The sequence below is a fragment of the Amblyomma mixtum genome, chromosome 1 (genome assembly GCF_055824585.1).
Source record: "Amblyomma mixtum isolate Tamu chromosome 1, ASM5582458v1, whole genome shotgun sequence".
NCBI lineage: Eukaryota > Metazoa > Arthropoda > Arachnida > Ixodida > Ixodidae > Amblyomma > Amblyomma mixtum.
In genome coordinates, this window is record NC_143012.1 from 108,988,314 (window position 1) to 109,008,660 (window position 20,347).

General features: G+C 48.1%; 3 protein-coding genes across 6 annotated transcripts in view; all 3 read right to left on the reverse strand.

The window, feature by feature from the left end:
• LOC149367496 (uncharacterized) overlaps window positions 1-20,347 on the reverse strand; it is a 200,006-nt gene that overhangs the window by 95,225 nt on the left and 84,434 nt on the right. The window contains exon 6 of one of the 4 annotated variants that reach the window (XM_089555833.1): window positions 13,230-13,691. The exons of 1 other annotated variant lie outside the window; for it this stretch is intronic. Coding sequence is in view for 1 of the 3 variants with exons in the window: in XM_089555822.1 (XP_089411948.1) it covers window positions 19,398-19,937 (540 nt within the window). In the remaining 2 variants the exon portion in view is untranslated. Of the gene's footprint in view, window positions 1-13,229; window positions 13,692-19,332; window positions 19,938-20,347 lie in introns of those variants that run through there. 2 more of the 4 variants (XM_089555822.1, XM_089555828.1) reach the window with 2 other exon arrangements.
• Window positions 1,513-3,218, reverse strand: LOC149367497 (uncharacterized). The gene is made up of 2 exons (XM_089574479.1): window positions 2,965-3,218; window positions 1,513-2,894 (listed from the first exon to the last, which is right to left on the reverse strand). Exons 1-2 carry the CDS (start codon window positions 3,216-3,218, stop codon window positions 2,438-2,440), a joined length of 711 nt encoding a protein of 236 aa, XP_089430605.1. The 3' UTR covers window positions 1,513-2,437.
• Window positions 17,332-19,196, reverse strand: LOC149367498 (DNA-directed primase/polymerase protein-like). The gene has a single exon (XM_089555817.1). It carries the CDS (start codon window positions 19,060-19,062, stop codon window positions 17,668-17,670), a length of 1,395 nt encoding a protein of 464 aa, XP_089411943.1. The 5' UTR covers window positions 19,063-19,196; the 3' UTR covers window positions 17,332-17,667.

Consider the following 20,347-nt stretch of genomic DNA (forward strand, 5'->3'; position numbering starts at 1 on the left):
TCCCTAGATTGAAGGAAAATCCCTAGCCTACATTTGTATAGTTGTTAAAGGGACACTGAGGAGAAACTGAAGTTGGTGTGTATCGATAAATTACCCGCTCCTGATTACAAAAACGCCACTCATACTGACAACAAAGCTCTTGTAACGTAGAAAAGAGCAAGAACCAAAATACAAGTATCGCCGCCACAGGCCAAACTCGCAAGTACAAGCGTGATGACGTCATTGAACAAAACAGTGTTGCTAGAACGAATGGTTCTAGCAACACTGGGACACGAGACGCCACGAATCACTGAGGCTGACAAAGGAAGGCTGCGCGGTTGAATACTGAAGTAAGTTTTGTTTTGCAACCAATAGTGCGCTTTTATCACACGAAGACCGACAAAAGGCCACCTGAATGTTGTAAGCGAAGAAAATCAATACTTAGCGGCGCCACAGGCGGCCAGATGAGTTTCGGTATATCATGGCGCTTCGCGTCTCTGCGCTCTGCATGCCCGCATGGTTTTGACGCGCCTCGATTTACAAGCGCGGAACAGCAGAGGAACTCCAAGTGCCGCTCCAAATGCTAGTTAACTTTTGAAGGAACCTGTTGACGTTCGTCAGATGATCGCCACGATCGATGAAAAACTATGACGGCACGATTTTCGGTGATCGTACCAGGCAGTTTGCAGTGTAAAGAGCATCTTGAGTCTTCGTACGCTGGCCCGGCGAAACGTTGCCGATTGTGCCAGTCAACTTCCAACTACTTGACGCTCTGTTGGCTTGAGGTCGCTGAAGTGCACGCCGAAGTGATTAGACACTTTTAGCATACCGTGTACCGTGTTCCCGTTACCGGTACCTGTGTTCCGGTAGCCCGCTCGCAGCCAATGCATGCACAAATTTCCTTGATGTCGCCAGATGGCGCCACGTACCCGGCAGCTACGCGCGCGCCAGCAGCATCGGGACCAATCAGCTCCTGCTCACCGGCGGTAGGCGGGCTCCCGGTACTCCGCTACCGGTAACAAGATACACGGTATGCTAAAGGCGCCTATTTGCGAGAACTTCGTTGACGACTTCGAGAACGGGATCCATCGTAACGCTGGCAAAACGCCGGTGCAAACGTAAACGAAGCGACGGTAGCGACGGCCGCAATAGCCGATAGATGCCTTCAACGTGCGGCCGGCGGTAGCTTTCATTTCGGCTGCTGCTAGGCCGCACCGCTAGCCGCCAGAAATCACGGTGTTGGCGTTACGTCATGTTTCACGTCATGTTTCACATCACTTAGTCCTGTGTCGTCATAAGAGAGTCCCAAGTTTGAATCAGCAGCGGGAAAAACTTTTTCAACTTCTAATCCAAATTTCTTAGAAATAAATGCCTCTTTCGCTGCCGGCCAAGTGGCAACGAAGCCATGAAATGTCGAGCTATCTGATTTTGCTTTAAAAAAGTATTAATAGAGCTCGCCTCACTGTCCCTTTAATGTGCCCATTTCAGCTTTAACAAAGTCTCAGCGCAGTTCACTCCTTCGTCCATTTGTTATACATTTTGTCAGAGATAAATAAAAGCGTATTAACCGCAATTGTAGCGTTTTCCTTTATCTTTTATAGATTTACCTTACATAGACGGCGCCAGCTTTGACAGACACGTATGGTTACTAGAGAGATGGAGAGCAACGACACTCTGCCGACTCCCCTCAATCTCAAGTGAACTTCGAGCAGACGACTCCCGTTTCATGGCACTGGCTTTTGAGCTGCTCCTTCAGCAGGCTTATCTTTACGCGCAAAGAACCCATGCAGCCCTTTGAAAATAAATGCAGTTGATCACAAATTCACACAGCTGGCATCGTCTGCAAAGTTCCGTAAACACATCAAACTATTTCATTCAGACAACATTAAGCGTTGCTTCAAGAGGCAGACAAAAAGACGGAAATGTTTGAATTCGTGAAAGTCCCCTTCTCGCCTCATACAGAACGCTCAGAAGCGGGGAAATGACTATCTCGCCGCACAGTTCTTTATTAATCATAGTCGCAATAAAGGTCGTAAAATGTGAAAGAAATGACATCACGAGAAACTGACATATCTCAAAAATGAAACCTTGATATAGTTATACAGCAATGATACAGATGTAGGGTTGGTAATTACAAAAACTGAAAATGATTCCTCACAACTAAAAATATATATTTTTTTGTTATTGCACAGAACGTTGAAACAAAGTGGTTAGCATACGCGGAGAATGCCATCAATTGTGGTTCTTTCTTTTTTCAAGACCCTGCACTGAAGCACTTTTTTCAATTACACAAAAACACTTAAGACACAAATGATACTGTATGCAGAGATAACGTAAACACGCGTGCAGTGTCGATGCTGATGCGTAGAGAAAGCTTTCTTCTCTAGGATATTATGTGGTACACAAATAACGAGTTAAGACGCGCACACAACCTTCATCTCTTTGTTCCTCTTCCTCTTCAAATCCTCTTCAAATGAGGAGTGATCTTGAAGTTGTAACAGCAGCTGTCCATCAAGGTTTTTTTTTTTGCGTGCAGCAAGCCGCACAAAGCGTCCTTTGACAGCCTGTTTCTCTGTTTTGTTTTCAACAGGTTGACTTGCGAAAATACACGTTCGACAGCAGCGCTGGAGTGTGGTAGGCACAAAAGGTTCTTCATAAAACTTGACAGCAGCGGGTACTCTTGTGATCCGTCTCCTTTTTTCATTTGAGACACTTTGTGCCAGAAGTGGCTCGCAGACAAGTCAGCGTGGTCGCTCAGCTCCATGTTGCGGAGAAGTCGCCATTCTCTGTACAGTTCGTTGATTTCGTTTTCTTTTATGATCAGGGGAAAGGAGACCGCAAGCGACGCGATTGATGGTACTGTCTTGCCCGCGACAACTTTCGGGTCCAGGGCTCGAAGGCTTTTCATCTGTTCACTTCTCATGGGTACCGAGCAAACCAAAAACCTCTCAGAGACGTCTAGCTAGACGTCTCTGAGAGGTTTTTGGTTTGCTGGGTAACCGCAGGTAGATCTGATCAACTGCTTCAGTAAAAAACTCTAAACACCGCAGCCTAAAGTTGTGAACCTGGTTGTCGTTGAAGCCGCGTGTGTTGCCGGCTAGTGCGGCAGTTGGCTTTGTTCCGAGGTAAATTTCGTCCAATGGCAGGAACCTGGCTGGGTCCTTGTACCGCACATCGGACAACGGCGTGGCCTCCAAGTAGTCTCGCTTGATGTAGCGTTCGAGTATGCATTTGAGCATGGCCGAAACATTTTCATGGAGCACGTGGATTCTGGTTTCTTCCGACTGCGTTTCCTTATTTAGGTTAGTGAAAAAAGGCAGCACGTACTCAAGGAACTCGAGGTAGAGTTTCGTTGACGGGTCAGTAGTTTTTCTAGAATGGCTTCTGCAGCAAGCAGGCGGTCCTCAGTGGCTGCTTTCTTAAAGGAAGGAAGGAAGGAAGGAAGGAAGGAAGGAAGGAAGGAAGGAAGGAAGGAAGGAAGGAAGGAAGGAAGGAAGGAAGGAAGGAAGGAAGGAAGGAAGGAAGGAAGGAAGGAAGGAAGGAAGGAAGGAAAAACTTTATTTTACTCTAGTCCTTTTTCCTGGGGGTAGGGGGCATCTTCAGAGACGTTTTCTCCTTGATTCTATAACCAGGAGTCTTCTCTGTCGAAGTCGTCCGCCTCTAATCAGTGGTCGGTTGCCCTCAGTCCAGGGCTCCTCTGGCCACTGCCGCCCGTTGAGCTCGCTGTACCAGACCTTCTCGGTCTTCATAGCGGTCGCTGGACAGCAGAGTCTCCCACTGCTCTGCACTCGGGTTTTGTATTTTGGGGACCACGTCTATGTTTTGGCAGGCCCATGTGATGTCATAGAGAGTAGGTTTTTCGTCGCACCAGGGGCATTTGTCCACGTATATGGTAGGGTGCATTTTGTTTAGTATATGTAGGTTTGGGAAAGAGCCTGTTTGTAATTGTGTCCAAGTGGCAGCTTCCTCTCTGCTGAGAGATTTGTGCGGTGGGGGATATCGCATTCTTCTGCCTTTGTAGTTTTGTAGTATGGCCGAATAATCCCTGGGTGCTGGCGCGAGTTCCGCGGGCTCGTCGGATGCTCGGAAAGTAATGTATCCTCGAGCTATCCTGTCGGCCTCTTGGTTCCCTGCCACCCCCGTGTGCCACGGTACCCGCACAATTTTGTGTGGGATCTTGTCGCTTTGTTCTTCCTGGTTTTTAATTCTGTCGCTAGCTGCGAGGAGTATACGGAGCGCGTGACGACCTATCCTGCCACTCATGTAATTTCGGCAGGCTGTTTGAGAGTCCGTGAGTATTGCTAGCGACCGCCCGGTTCTATAGCCCTCCGCCACCGCTAGAGCAACGGCTACTTCCTCGGACTCTGCAGCTGTGCAGCCTCGGAGAGACGCGCTGGTCATTTCGCGTAAAGACGAATCGACCACCGCCGCCACAGCGATTTTGGTGTCTCCTCCTATCCAAGACGCGTCTGCATACACGGTCGTGGCTTGAGGAGCGTATGTTTTTTTCGATGAATTCGGCCCTCGCTTCTCTTCTGCCTCGATGGAGGTTGGGATCCATGTTTTTCGGTATTGGCGCTACCTTGAGGGTCTTGCGAAGCTCGTCGGGGATCGTTGCCGTCCTCGTCATTTCTCGCATCTGCTCGCGGTATCCGAGCCTCTGCAGGAGCGATCTTCCAGTCGTTGTCTGCAACAGCCTGAGTTTTTGCGACTCAAGCTGCGCCTCTCGTAGCTCCTCAAAGGTGTTATGTAATCCCAGGGCCATGAGTTTTTCTGTTGACGTGTTGCGCGGAAGTCGGAGCGCTGTCTTATACGCTTTGCGTAGCAGAGCATCCGCTTGTTGTATTTCGTTTTTGAGGCACTGGTAGGGTAGGCTGTACGTGATTCGACTAACTACAAGGCTTCTGACTAGTTTGAGTGTGTCCTCTTCACGCAAGCCATGTCGCCTGTTGGTGATGCGGGTGATCATGCGTGCGACTTGTAGTGTTGCTTTGAGCAGGGTAAAAGTGTGAGTACATGCGCTGGTTGGACTGAACCCACATGCCTTTAATTCTTATTGTTGTCTTTTCGGGTATGGGTGTCCCGTCTAGGTAGACGTTGAGTTCTAGGTCCTCGTTGGTTGGGACGGTCCGGTTTTGCTTGCCTCTCCAGACTCTCAGCAGTTCCGATTTCTCGGTCGAGCATGCGAGTCCTCTTTCTGCGAAGTATTGCTCTACACAAGAGGCCGCTTGCTGTAGCCTTTCTTCCTTCTCTCCGAGACAGCCCGTTTTTGTCCAGACTGTTATATCGTCAGCATACATTGCATGCCTGATGCCTTCGATGTTCTCTAGTTTTCGAGCTAGGCCTATCATAGCTATGTTGAAGAGTAGGGGGGAGATAACTGACCCTTAGGGTGTTCCCTTGTTTGGAGTGCGAATTTTGTCCGATCGAAGGTCTCCTATGCCGATGGTGGCAGTTCTGTCGGACAGGAAGGCTTTGACGAAGCCGTGGATTCTGCGTCCGCAATCCAGCTTGTCTAGACCCCTAAGGATCGCTTCGTGGCTGACGTTATCGAATGCCCCCTTGATGTCCAGGGCCATTATGACATTTTCTCCCGTCCGAGGTACGTTTCGCAGGACATCTTGTATTTGGAGGAGAACGTCCTGCGTCGAGAGCTTTGCTCTGAAGCCGAACATTGTATGTGGTACACAGTCGTTATCTTCCATGTAATTTTGCCGTCTTAAAGTTACCACCCGTTCGTAATGTTTGCCAAGGCACGACGTGAGTGATATGGGCCTGAGGTTTTCAAATTATAGCTTTTTACCAGGTTTAGGTATCATTATTACTTCGGCGTGTTCCCAATCTTCGGGAACCGTCTCCACCTCCCAATGTTTGTTAAGAAAGCTGACGAGCTCTTGTATGAGGTCGTCGCTCAGGTTGCGGATTAGGGCGTTGTCGATTCTGTCCGCTCCGGCTGCCGTGTTTCTGGTGGTGTTTCTTATGGTCGCGTAAACCTCTTCCACAGTTATGGGGCGGTCGAGTTTCTCGTTTTCGGCTCCTCGATACGTTCCTTGGTATCGCGGGGGGTTGTGATCGCCAAAAACATTTTTCTCGTGCCTTCTCCAGTAGGGTGATGTCTGATCCCTCGAAGGAGTGGATGAACCTGTGGATGGCTTTATTGTTTTCTGATTTTATTTTGGTCGGATCGATTAGTGCTCTTAAGAGATTCCAGGTTCTGGCCGTGCCTAGAGTTCCCTTAAGCGAGTCGCTGAGTTGTTCCCAATTTTGTTTCGCGAGTTGCATCGCATATTCTTCCGCCTTTGCCGTAATTTCTGCTATCTTTAGTTTTAGTTTCCTGTTGTGTTTTTGCTTCCGCCATCTTTTGGTGAGACTGCGTCTTGCTTCCCATAGTCTGAGGAGGTGGGCGTCTACTTCGGGCGTTCCCAGGTAGCACACGGCAGCGGGCCAATATTGGAAATCCACTGGCAAAGCGTGGCCCTAACTAGGCCCAGAGTTGCCAGTGAGCATCCGATATTGGTTGTGCCACTCCTTAGCACATCCAACAATGGCCCTGGTTGTCCAATGCTTTACCAGTATTGGCTGAGCCATAATTAGATCCTGGCTATCATGGGCCAGGTTAGCCAGGATTGCCCCACTGTTTGCCATTGCTGGCTGTGCCATCATCGAATCCTGGCTATCATGGGCCATGTTAGCCAGTGTTGTTCCACTCTTTGCCAGAATTGGCTATGCCATTTCCGGGAGCTGGCTATATTGGCCTAGGATTGCCACCGCTTATCCAGTGTTCAAAGTATACTGGCAAACGTTGGTAAACATTGTGTCATCCATTAAAATGGGTTCAAAATTATTTTTATTGTCGAGTACCATATCGGCAGTTCATAATTTTCGAACGCGCTAAAACATGCGAGTTCAAAGATTTGGTTTTATTTATTATTATATTTTAACCGAACACTTTTGCAGTTTGTGAGCAAAGCTACCCATGCTTCCGTTGGAAAAGCTGCGCTCTGGTTGCGCAGTGAGCAGCAATAATACGTTTAGGAGAATTGCGATCGAAGTCCTGTTGATCAGAATTAACGTTCTGATTACACCCGACACGCCTTCAACAAAAATTGTCAACAGGTGCCTTCAACAAAAATCAAATAAGTTTCATTTGATTAAATTTTTGGAATAAAAAATCACTTTTTTTTTATTCGCTCTAGGAATTCACTGCCGCAGTACGCAGCTGGTGTCTGCTTCAGGGAGATCGCGATACAAACGTAATAGATTAGCGCAAGTGCATTCGCTAAACCGAAATTGTGCTCAGTTTTGGCAACGTCCAGAAACGAAGCAGTCGCCTCGTAATTTCGAATTATGCGTTGCGCTCGTGAAATATTAGGCGGGTGCTTCATAAACGCACGCGGACACGTGCTAAGCGATTCCTACGCTTCCCTACGTCTTGCCCTGTGATCGCGCCTTTCCCGTGTTTTCTGATTTGCTATTTCCTTCCTTTTCTGCAAATCGTTGTGTTGGAAATTGTTGTTTTTGACCATTTTATTCTTCTCTTGCGTAATTTGCATTGGGGGCTATATAGCTCTTGCTCACGTCTTTGCATATTTACTCGCAGGTTTTTTTTTTCTTTCGAACATCACCTTTATTGATGAAAACCATCGAAAGTAGTTGCGAACCACAATTCAACATGCCTTTGTTTGTTTTTGCTTTTTTTGCGCGAAACTTCCACCCCAACAAACAATTTGAGGATTCTTCGACGACCACTGAATAAATCGACTGACAACTGGCGTTAGACGCATGTTAACCTAGCTTGTTTGGCGCATGTACGGTACATGAAACTATGAAAGAGCGCGCATTCTGCTTGGATATTTTTTTTGCTTTATATTTTTGTTATGTGGTAACATTTTAAGCTATCTTGAACTAACAGAAGCCACATCATACGGCCCCACAAAATACGCGAGTGTCTCAAGTCGTTTTGGCGAAATGCATCTTGAAGCTCGAAGTTTTTCACTTCAAAATTTTCAGGCTTTTGCTGCAGCTTTGTAGCAATACTTTGACGCTTCCGTGTTTCCCATCCACTTCTCTCTTGTAGATATTGCTTTCTGTACTGCCTGTGGCCATGTGACTCATTCTCCAAAAATTCCAAACCCTTTTCACGTGTTTTGGCCTCTTTCCCTCTCTCTTTCAAGTCTTCAAGTCCAATATCTCCCCACCTGTTCTCCCGGCCGTGCCCTTTTCCAGGGAGCGGGCTAACCCCCCACCCCGCGAAGCGCTATTTTTTCTTTTTGGTTGTCACTTTCTCAAACCTGTTTTCCCTCGCACGCAGCTACGCGCTTCGCTGTTCCCCCACCTCCCTGTCTCCACCTTTCAGCTCGAGGACTTTTCTCGGAACCACAAAACCTGTGTAAAGGAAAATTACTCTCTCCCCTCCAGCCAACCCCCCCCCCCCCCCCCACACACACACACCATCGTCTCCACTGCTCGTCTTGGAATAAGACATTCTTGACTGCACTGCGGAGCTCAACCACGTGCACAACCAACGCGAGGAAAATGCATGCACGCGAAAAGCCACACTCATATATTAGGAGAGCTCCGACGCTGTTCGTACCGCCTGCAAGATCTTTTGTAAGTACTAAAACTCTTTTACCTTGATATACCTCTGGAAGTTAAAGTGGTTTTTGTAGTAAATGTTGCTTTGACTACATGCGCCTTTATTTTTTAGGCAAGAGAAGAGAGCGAGCCAAAAAGCACGAGGACGACTTCTGTGTACCCACACTCATTGCGAAATGGCTTGCTTGACGTCGTGCGCAGTGGAATTGTGGCCGAATGGTGAGAATTTAATTTTTCGTCTTTGGTGAGATGAACTCACTAAAGATTCACTACTTTGGCTAACAGCGGGTTTGAACTCATATGACTTGAGATAGGATGCATTCGGGAATATGTCCTTTACCGCTTATGCACGACGGAAATCAGAACCGCTTAATTAATTTTCCACTGCAGACTAGTTGGTAAGGATATGTGTAATACTTCCGTAGTGTTTCTTTTTGCCGTCTACTCTTGCAGACTCAATAGAAAATCCGCAATTACTGGTTAAAGCTTTTGCCCACGTTCTCTCGCAATGAAAAAGGGCATTACTCTGGACTATAAGACTAGTATTTTTGTGTGGTTTTCAAGTTGCAGTTTCGAATCCAACTATAGCATGCATGCGAAGCAACTAAGGTAAAACAAAGGTGCCCTGAGTTCCTTGCGTTCAGCGTATTTCGTCAAAAATCGCAAGCCGCATTTTTAACCCCATTAAATAAAACTAATCAAAAATGTTGTTTTGACGTCCATGTGGGAGAGACGCTACAACCTGTGCATGTTTACTGGAATAAAAAATTACCTCGCAATTTAGAGATACGAGTTATATTAAAACAAAATAATACATTAATCTGTTTTCAATATCACATTAATTTGCTTATCTCGCATTGAATATATTTACTGGGAGTGCGACACGAAGCATTAAACTAAATTAAACCATTTGGTATAAGGGAAGTTTAGTAAATTACATTGCACTTTGTGCAACTAATGTGGTGCTGGTTCTTAAGAATAAATTAAAATTATCCTGTAAAATATGTTGCTAGTGTCTTCACGATGACTGTGTTTCACAAAATTCTGTGTTATTTAATCATTTTTGTTTTTGTTCTGTGATGGCCATAATTCAACTTACCATGACATCATGCATCTCTTTGCAGGCTTGGCGCTTCGTGAGGCCATCGTGCAAGAACTGGACGAGGAATTTCTTTGAATGCAGTCCAGCAGTCCCCTTGCAAGTGGAGTGCAACAATTACTTTGGATATGACTGATCAGTTCACTGGAGGACAGCTCCGTTGAGCGCTTTATGGATGCCTTAGCCGTGCCGCAGCAGCTTGCCGAGATGCTTTGTCCAACCTGATCGGCACGCACCAAACTTGAAAATAAATTGTTTTCCCACAGCCTCTGCCACCATGCTCTTGGGCCCCTTTTCTTTACTCCCCACGGTGGCTGGTGGTAGCGCAAACCATCCTGTGTGCGCTAGAAGCGTGATTCTTGTAACTCAAAGCAATAAACGGGTCTTTTTCCTGGAATTCTTTCGCAACCTCATTTATGAATATTTGCTAGGTAGAATGGTGTGTATGTACATCCATCCACAGTGCCGGTCATTGGCGAGTGGGTTAATTGCATGTGCCAGCGTTCGAAAGCTGGATGCCATTATTCGAAAGCTGGAAACCATTATTCGAAAGCTGGATGCCAATATTCGAAAGCTGGAAACCATTATTCGAAAGCTGGCTACCAATGTTTGAAAGTTGGCTACCAATGTTTGAAAGTTGGATGCCAGTATGAGACCTTTGCTGGTCCATGCTGCAGAACGAACATCGGGACTGCGTTGGCCGCTTGATCGGCCGAGCGTTGGCCCAAAACTGGCATGAAAGTAAGGCCAATGTGTGAAGTGGTAGCGCTTGGCCCAAATGCCAGTGTAGGACCGATGTTCGTGCCAAGTTTTGCCAACACTTGCGCGACGTTCGGCCAATGTTGTTGTGCTGCCTGGGTTGCTGTCGTTCTCCTAGACATTTTGTGCATCGTTGTCGCGTTTCCCTCAGCATGCCGCTCCATTCCTCCAGTGATTGGATACCGCCTTCAGATTTGTTGCAAGCCCCGCGAAACACGTTCCAGTAAGTGATTTTCGCCTGTCCAATCTGGCGTCTTATGGTGTCGGATGCTATTCGTGTCCGGAGGATAAAGTGATCGCTGCCTAGATTTTCCATTATGTTTTCCCACTGTGACTCCCTGCTCTTCCTTACGCAGGTGAGGTCCGGGCATGTGTCCGCGCTCACGCTATTTCCGATTCTCGTGGGGGTCGCAGGATCTGTGATTAGACTGCAGCCAAAGTATTCCGCTACTTCCACTAATGTACGTTCTTCCCTTGATGTCTTTTTTCTGGTATCCCCAACTCCTGTCCATGGCGTTGAAATCTCCTACGATGATGAGTGCATTTTTTTGGCCAGCTTGTGCGCTCCATAGAACAGTTCGAAGAGCTTGTCTTTTCTTTGTCTCGGCGGGCTGTACACGTTAAGTAAGAACGTGCTGCTTCCCTTTCGCTTTTTCGGAATAATTTCAACAAGCGCGTGCTCGATGTCGGTGTCGGCGATGGTACCGTGCCTGATGGCGGTAATGGTTTTGCTGACTAGGACGGCCGCTTTACCTTCATTTTAACTCTCGTAAACCTCGTACCCTTGTAAGGTCGGCTTGATTCTAGTCTCTTGGAACGCAATTAAATCAGGAGGCGTCAGTCGTGTGTTTATATATTGTTTTAAAAGGGCCTGCTTTTAGCGGTAGCCTCTGCAGTTCCATTGCCAAATACCTAAGTGTTCTTGTTGCTTTCTTGAAAAACAAAATCAGGGCCGGCGTCTGCTCGAGCAAGCGCGTCACAACTTGGAGAGACAGCCACCTTGTTTGGCTTAGGTGCAACAGTTTGTATGGTTTAACCTCTGCAAGCTTCTGGAATTCTTGGAAGTCTGCTTCGGCGAGAAAAAGTAGCTGAAAACATCGCGTGCCAGGCCCTCAACTCCTCTTGGCAGTGTTTTACATGCGTACGAGGCGCACAGATGGAACAAATGGCATACGCACTTCATTTTGAAGATGCCTGGAATTTCTCTCCGTAGCAACGACGCGACGGAACGATGTGCGCCCATCACGATCGCTCCGTCGGCAGCAAAACCAATCAAATTTTTCTCGTGTGGAATTTCCGCAGCACTAAACACTGCCTTCAGGATAGTGTGCAGAGAGCTGGCAGTCACATCCCTGACTGGCACTAAGTCCAGAACGCATCCATTATGCCGCCGTCGACGTTCATTACTCGGGCCACGAGTGACAGATGCTTCACCGTTGCCTTGTCAGTAGATTCGTCCACGAGAAGAGAGAAATTCTGTTTGCGCAAAAGCTTAGAGAGCTCTTCGCGACTGTCCTCTCCAAGCATATTCTTTATGATGGCAGTGCACTTTGTCCGGCCGCAACTTAAGTGTTTTGCAATCTGCGAGTCGTTACATGACGTCTTGACAACATCAACTAAATGCACCATGGCATTAAAGGGCAGATTGTGTTCTATGATAAACGCGGCAATTGTGATTTCAGCCTCTTTGACAGATTTGTCTATTTGAGTTTGACCACTTATTGAAGGCATGGATGTCAGAAGTGTGTGATGAGAGGCTAGTTGGTAAGGCATTCTCAAGACATAACACTACGCAGGAGACAGGACACAGAAAAGATGCAGACAAGACGAGCGTAGACTAACAACTGATTTATTGAACGAAAAACGACCTTCCTTCACGAGCAACGCATATGCGCAACCAAACTTAACGCCCAAAGCAAAAGTACACAATCTTATCAACCCAAAAAGTCAAGTTCCTTCTGATACAGGTGAATTGATGCCTCGCTAACACATTTTTCCGCACCGTATCTAGCAATTTGCCAGGCTTCAAAAATCTCGCGTGCCTTCCTCTCCTCGCGCAGCCTATAATCTTCGTTTGCTTGAAAAGCGGCGTACAAAATACTTTTTTCTTCTTGTCATTGATCTTACAAGACTGGCAGTGCCTTGCTAAATGCTGCCCACCGTGCTGGCTCAAAGAGTTATTGTGCTCCTGCGGGCGTTTATTAATGCAGCGCCCCGTCTGCCCTACATATACGGAACCACAGCTGAATGGGGTCTCGTAGATAACTCCCATCTTACAGGCTACAAACTTAGGTCTGTGGTTGATTCCGCACCCTACTTTCTTTTGCTGGTTATTGTTTCTGCAAAAGAAAGTAGGGTGCGGAGTCAACCACAGACCTAAGTTTGTAGCCTGCAAGATGGGAGTTATCTACGAGATCCCATTCAGCTGTGGTTCCGTATATGTAGGGCAGACGGGGCGCTGCATTAATAAACGCAACGAAGATTACAGGCTGCGCGAAGGAGAGGAAGGCACGCGAGATTTTTGAAGCCTGGCAAATTGCTAGATACGGTGCGGAAAAATGTGTTAGCGAGGCATCAATTCACCTGTATCAGAAGGAACTTGACTTTTTGGGTTGATAAGATTGTGTACTTTTGCTTTGGGCGTTAAGTTTGGTTGCGCATATGCGTTGCTCGTGAAGGAAGGTCGTTTTTCGTTCAATAAATCAGTTGTTAGTCTACGCTCGTCCTGTCTGCATCTTTTCTGTGTCCTGTCTCCTGCGTAGTTTTGTCTTCAGAGTGGATGTCAGCGCGCGGGTCGATTGTAAGCTCGCAGGGCTTTTCTTGTGTTTGGAGCTTGCAAGGTGGCGGTCGATTTCTGATATTCCACCTTTACTATCAGATCTGCATGGTTTGCAGAAAAAATACAAGGGCCCTTTTTTACTGGCTGACAGCCACCCTCTGAACTTTAGATTAGCTTCCCATTTGGTCAAATATTTTTGGTCGTATGCTTTCGCTTTCTTTCTGCATGGCTCACCTTCCTCAAAGTCTCCTGGTCCAGAAGTTGCCATCTGACATGCAGCACGTTTGCAAGAAGAAGGTAAACGTAGGCGTAGGTGAGCGTAAACGTAGCGCGCGTTGATCCAGATACTACAACTTTGGCTTTCGTAGAGGAGCAGTCACTCGTAGTGCCAGAGATGGCACGCACGTTAAACAGTTTGAAAGTCACATGGTTTCGTTTTTCCTCACAGTGCAGCAGCCCTGCTGTCGCCCTCTCTCGGCCCTGCAGAACACCAAAAATTAAGGAGCAGTAAATAGCATTTTTCAGTTTTTTTTCTTTTCGAAACGCAAGGTAACCAGATACGCTTGCCATTAGGCCACCAAAAGTAGCAATTATATGGCCTCTCGAAATGCCTAGATTTCACAAAAAAGACGCTAAATCCCCAAAGCGAAGAGAAAACCCCCAGATATAGGGATAAATATCCCTAGGGTTGGCATCACTGTGCTCCACTAAAGTAACCATGAAAGTAAGTACAGAATTTTTTCCGAAAGAGCGCATCAAAAGTTTCCCGCCATTTTTACTACGCATTAAGTGGACAATTAGCGGCAGCTGGTGGCCACTCAACAAACCTACTTGCTCTACGCAAGATTTTACGCTAGATGACGCTAGGCGCGACATGTCTTATTTTGTGCCGCGTCTCATTTTAGCCCGCCCTACCCTATACTATCTATGCAATCACTTTGTTTTGGCGGAACACAGAATTTGCGGAATTCCACGCTGTAGCGGAAGTTTTCTCTTCGAAAGGGCCAGCTGCGGCATTGCGTACAGTGCAGCCGAACGGTACTGGGGGACTCAACATGTCGAGTGCGGCGTCTTCACCCTGAAAGCAGCGCAGGCCATCGCGGAACCCTTCGCTGCAGCCGCAATATCTTCATTTCAAAATAGAGCAGTCCGCTTTGTACTTGGAAATTATTCCAGGACACTCAGTATCTCAGAAAGCAAAAGGAATCTTCAGTGGCCAGCACTTAAAACTCGAAGAACAAACCCGAGATCAAAATTTTTACATAACATTTTCTATTCCAAGACTGGTATAGACGGAACAAAATATTTGAAGCTGCCTTTCTGTCTCAATGCGAAGGGAACACAATTTAAAGCTTTATGAATTTCCTTTTGAAGGTGACGTACTCTGTTACTCGTTTTTTCTGCGAAAAGTTCATGAATGGAATGCTTTGCCGCCACATATTGTCAATGTTCTACCAAATGATGCCTTTTTTCGCACGTTAAGTGCATGATTTCTTGTTTTTTGAATGTAAAAGTGCCCCCCTGCTGTAATGCCAAAAGGCGATGTACATACCAAATAAGCAAAACAAACAACATTTGCGTAGTTTTTCTTTTTGAAAAGGACAAGAATAAAAGGCTCGCAGTGCACCCACCCTTGTCATCAATAATTACGGACCAAAGTTTTTCTCAATCCGTTCATGTGCTTTGACTTGTGCTTTGAGCGTCGCCTCTTTAATTCCCTGAGTGTTCAGCGTTTATATGGTTCTACAACAGCCTTCAGTAAATCATTTCTACCTACAGCAATAGAAAATTGGAACCAGTTACCAGATCACATTGCAAACAAGCGTGACGCTACTAAATTTAGAGACGCACTAATCTAACATTACAGCAAATAAAAAATCAACCCAATACTTTGATTTTTACCATTTATTTTTGTTCTTACTATTGCCTCCTTTAGCCTAACCGCCACCTTGTATTGATTAGAACTGCATCTCAACATTTCACACAGTATTCGTTTTTTTGCACTGTGTTGTATTTTACTGTGTTAACATTGTTATTCTCTTTATATTGTATTTAAACTGTTCTAACCCCCCACCCTTTTGTTATGCCCGAAAAGGGCCTTTAAGGGTACAATACATGAATGAATGAACAGATGGTGCCCTTGTGTAAACGTGCTCTTGAGGTACGCTACGGCGCGCAATTGGTTAATGGGAGACACATGGGAGAGGACTTTGCCCCGTAGTGGGCATAGTCAGTCCTTCTCTTAACTTTCTATCTCCTACATTCCAATCCTCCTTTCTCAACTTGTGCGCCATGGCGCACTTCTCGAATGAAAAAAGGTTGCTGTTGATGATGATAACGGTACGCAAAGCGCCTAAAGAGAAATCTGAACTCTTTTTTTTCCCGCGGGAACGACGTACACGTTCCGAGCATCTTTAGAAACTAGGAATTATCCTGTGCGGCCAATTTCCCTAACTTAAATAGGATTAAACAACCCGGCTCCCGCCTTTTTTTTAACTCACTGCTGACGGTAGGAGTCCTCAGCCAACGCGATGAGTGCCTTTCAGCCAGTCCCGTGTCGGCTTGCCGCTCAGCCACCGGCGGAGTGATACGTAGCGATCGGCAAAAGCAAAGAGTCCAAGCGTATTTTAATTTCCATGGGCGTAATTTGCAGCTATGTTGTCGCTGACTGGATCTATTTACTCACTTAAACCTAGAAAACAAAACAAAAGTGAAAGCACAGCCGCCACGCTACTGCCTGCCACGCGTTAGTTGACTCCTCCTACCGTCAGCGGCGAGTTCAAAAAAAGGCGGGAGCCGGGACGTTTAAAGGGACACTGAGGAGAGCACTATTAATATTTTTTTTATAGCAAAATCCGATAGTTCGGCATTTCATGGCTTTGTTGCCACTTGGCCGGCAGCGAAAGATGCATTTATTTCTAAGAAATTTGGATTCGAAGTTGAAAAAGTTTTTCGCGCCGCTCTGATTCAAACTTGGGATTCTGCTATGACGACACAGAACTAAGTGACGTGAAACATGACATTCACATGACGTAACGCAGACTCCGTGATTTCTGGCGGCCAGCAGTGCGGCCCAGCAGCAGCCGAAAAGAAAGCTACCGCCGGCCGCACGTTGAAGGCATCTATCGGCTATTGTGGCTGTCGCTTCGTTTACATTTGCACCGGCATTTTGCCAGCGTTACAATGGATCCCGTTCTCGAAGTCGTCAACGAAGTTCTCGCAAATAGACGCCTTTAGCATACCGTACGTGTACCTTGTTACCGTTAGCGGAATACCGGGAGCCCCCATACCGCTGAGAGTAAGCGCTGATTGGTCCCGGCGCTGCAGGAGCGCGCGTAGCTATCGGGTACGTGGCGCCATCTGGCGACGTCAAGGAGATTTGCGCATGCATTTGCTGCGCTTCAGTGATTCGTAGCTTCTCGTGTCCTAGTGTTGCTAGAACTATTGGTTCTAGCAACACTGTTTTGTGCTATGACGCCATGAAGCTTGTACTTGCGAGTTTGGCCTGTGGCGGCGATACCTGTATTTTGGTTCTTGCTCTTTTCTATGTTACAGGAGCTTTGTTGTCAGTATGAATGGCGTTTTTGTAATCAGGAGCTGGTATTCTGTCGATGCAAGTCAACTTCAATTTCTCCTCATTGTCCCTTTAATCCAACTGAAATTAGAGAAATCGCCCGCACAGCAGAATGACGCGAACTTTCTAAGGATGCTTTGGAACGTGTAGGCCGAGTTCCCACGGTAAAAGGACGAGTTCAGATTCCTCTTCAGTGCACCTTTCAGTGTCGTGTTTGCGCCGTTGAGCGCAACGCAGCGAGTGACGTGCACAGAAGCTCACTAGACAGCCAAAACATCTCTACGTGGAAGGCAGTTCTCAAACGACATCAGCGGACCGTGCAGCACAGCAGACGAAGCTCTGGCATCCGCCCTCTGCTCGTAATGCAAATCAAGGAGGGAAAAAAAATTCCACGATGCAAGCCATGCCCGCAATTACGCTGCCTGAAAACGCAGTGCCTTCACATTTGGCAGCAAAATCACCCGTGACAGCGTGCGTGTGAAGCCTCTGCACGAGACCAGCGCGACTGGGCTGCCGTGCGTGGCCTCCAGGGAAGGGGACAGATCATCGGCCTAGGCACGTTTTATTTGCCGGAGCACAATATCTGCGTCAAACAGCGACTATAAGAATACAATCCTCATCTCGCACCTTCAGCGCTAGCCAACAGTCTTAAACGCTGGCGGGGCTAGTTCACCGGGCATTAACAAAGCGGTGGGGACGGAAACACCGGTGCATGTTAACAGCAGATGTACACAACTGACCCTAGAGCTGCCTAATTCTACGCATCACAACGTCAAATCTTCGCGTATGGCAGCTGCAGCGAAATACGAGCCCCAAACAATTAGCACAATGCACGTGCAGGAGTGCACCACCAAAGATGTACAGGAACACTGCCAGCAAAGCCTAAACCTTCGCGTCACCACCAGTGAGCATCTCGTCCGGTATCTGTTCCAGCCAAAAGGACGGCAGGCACTCGGGCGGCACGGGACGCGGGGCGGAGCGAAATGAAACTGCGCGGCAGTCGGGGTCGTAGCACTTCTGGTAAAAGGTGCCCACGTTCACGTCCACCACGTACATGATGCCGTTGCTGCGGTGCTCACGGCCGATGTTCTCGCAGTAGCGGTAACCGAGCACATCGTACACCAGGGTGTCGGTGTCAAAAAAGTGCGACACCTGGCGGACAGTGCCACGCGGAGCGATGATGCTTCGTATGAACGCGTCGATTTCCGGGTATGGCGAGCTCAACGACTTCACACCGTCTGGCTTGGCTGACGCCGCAAACCTCCCGTCGCCGATCTGTTTCACTTTGGCGTAGTCGCTGCCGCTGGAAAGCTGGAGAAGGCCACGTCCAACGCCAGACTCGGGAGGCCAGGTGATGAGGCTGTCCAGGAAGATGTCTTTATCGTCCCGCGGTTTCCCCAGAGAACGAACGTAGCGATCGTTTTCGGACAACACGAGAGGCGTGTCCTTGCCCAGCTTGGTGCACTGGAACAGGCGGAAGTTCCGGTTCCGAGTGTAGACGCCCTCGTCGCAGAACAGCACCTCGCTGCCGCTCTTGTTCCGCACCAGCGGGTTGGTCCGCGCAGCCCGGGAGGCGGCCAACGCGGAGGAGGGCAGCTTCTTGAGCGACGCCGAATTCCTCATTTTCTCGCACAGCAGGCGGACGAAGGCACCCGCTTCGCGGTTGTCCCGAAACATGCGCGTCCTCTGGAAGATCAGGTGGCAGCTGAACTTCTTGGCGGTGCTCGAGTCGAGCCAGAGGACGTCGTCCGCGCTGCAGGGGTCCCCGAAAAGCTCTTCCCACTCGCGGCAGGCGACGGCCACCAGCTCCTCGACCATGGCGACGCCATCTCGGCCCGGGTTATGCCTCCTCTCGAACTCGAGGTCGAAGTAGAGCTTGCAGGGGGCGTCCTCGGCAATCACCTCGTACATACAACGATCCGAGGGCTTCCGCATCTGCAGAACCTTGTAGAGGTGGACAGGGTGAGTGACCAAGTAGGCGCGCTTCCCGGGGACGTCGCTCTGTGGGAGCTCGTACGAGAAGACCCGCACGTCGTCGTCCAAAGTGTGAGCGAAGGTCAGTGCTTCTGCTTGGGCCCGGAACGTCCTCCAGGCGACTGTTGGGCCAAGTAGGCTGCTGCGGAAGTTGACCTTGACAGGCTCGTCGCAGAGCCTATTTGACGCCTGCTCAACATGCTCGATCAGAGGACTACGCTTGTGGCTCTTGCTGTAGAAGGAACGCCTCAGCTTGGTCTTTGGTGTTGAGGGCCCTTCGAGTGCGTTCTCGTCAACACACATTCCTCGAATGGCGTCCGGCCGCACACTGTCGGCACTCTGTGGGTCTCCTCTTCCACACACGTAGCAAAAAAAAGACCCGTTTCTAAATCACTGTACCAGTAACATTAAAAACCCAAACAAAATTTGCGTCTTAGGTTCATGCGCCAATATAGCTGCTCTAAGCCAGACCTACTTAGAACCACAAGGAACTACATCCTGCCCCAGTTCAACAGATGATACAGAGGATCCACTGTGTGAAGGAATGCTAGCTCGCGATTACCTTTCCGATCATGCAAAGCCCTTTTTAATCTGAGCTTGCCCACCAACCTGTCCCACTTGAGTATGCCCGTGCACTTTCAATCTTCCTGCTCTTTTGATAAAACAGGGCCGTCTTCCTCGTCACAGTGTTCGCTTGCTTCACTCACAGCTGCCTTCTGTCCTGGTGTCTCCCTGTCACCCAAACAATGGAAGGCTTGATGCACTGAAAATTCCCGGCCGCTATCACGTGCTGCAAAGCCCAGTGTCAGAGAACAGTCATTGCTGCCAGTCTGCGGAGAAAAATGAGCAACCGGGAATTTGTGGTCTACACAACAGGCTGGATCAGGCACTTGTGCCGGCTGCTCCAGAGCCGGGCCACTGCTGCTCTGACTCCCTTCCTGCCCGGAGCACTCATCCTCACCGACTCTGTCTGCACCTGCAGTGGAATCCTGGCTGTCCAAGTCTTCCTTCAGCCGCACAAATGAGAGTCGCTCAAACGGCTCCAGCCCTTTACTGGGGACAACCGAGCACTGGTCGGGGACGTCAATTTCGCTGACTGGTGCAGCCTTGCGCCAGATGACAAAAAGATTTCTGTTCATAGAATGCCTGGGAGGTGCCAACACCTGCGACGAGTGATGCTGCAACAAGAAGGGTGACAAAGTTGCGTGAAGAGCAGAGAGGCAGCACCAACATAAACACAGAACAACATTTTCAAACTCTTCTTTCAGGACTCTGCTTAACCAAGTGCAGTCTGCATCAACCTTCTTGAGCAGTGTGCACCAGGCAATAAAAAGTAAAGTTTCAAAGCCAACCACGGTTTCAAAGCAAAAGTGCTCAGCCCACCTTGCTTGCAGGTCTGTGTGCTCAGCTTGTCTGGCTGTGTGGAGCACAAACATTTCCTCTCAACACTATAAGCTACAACAAGTTGCCGATATTAATGCAAGGAAGTGAACTGGTCAAGCGCTCTACACAAGGGTGATGCAGACTACAAATGGCAGCATCACTGAAACTAAATATCATTCTTGCTGCATGGCAACCATTAACCAAC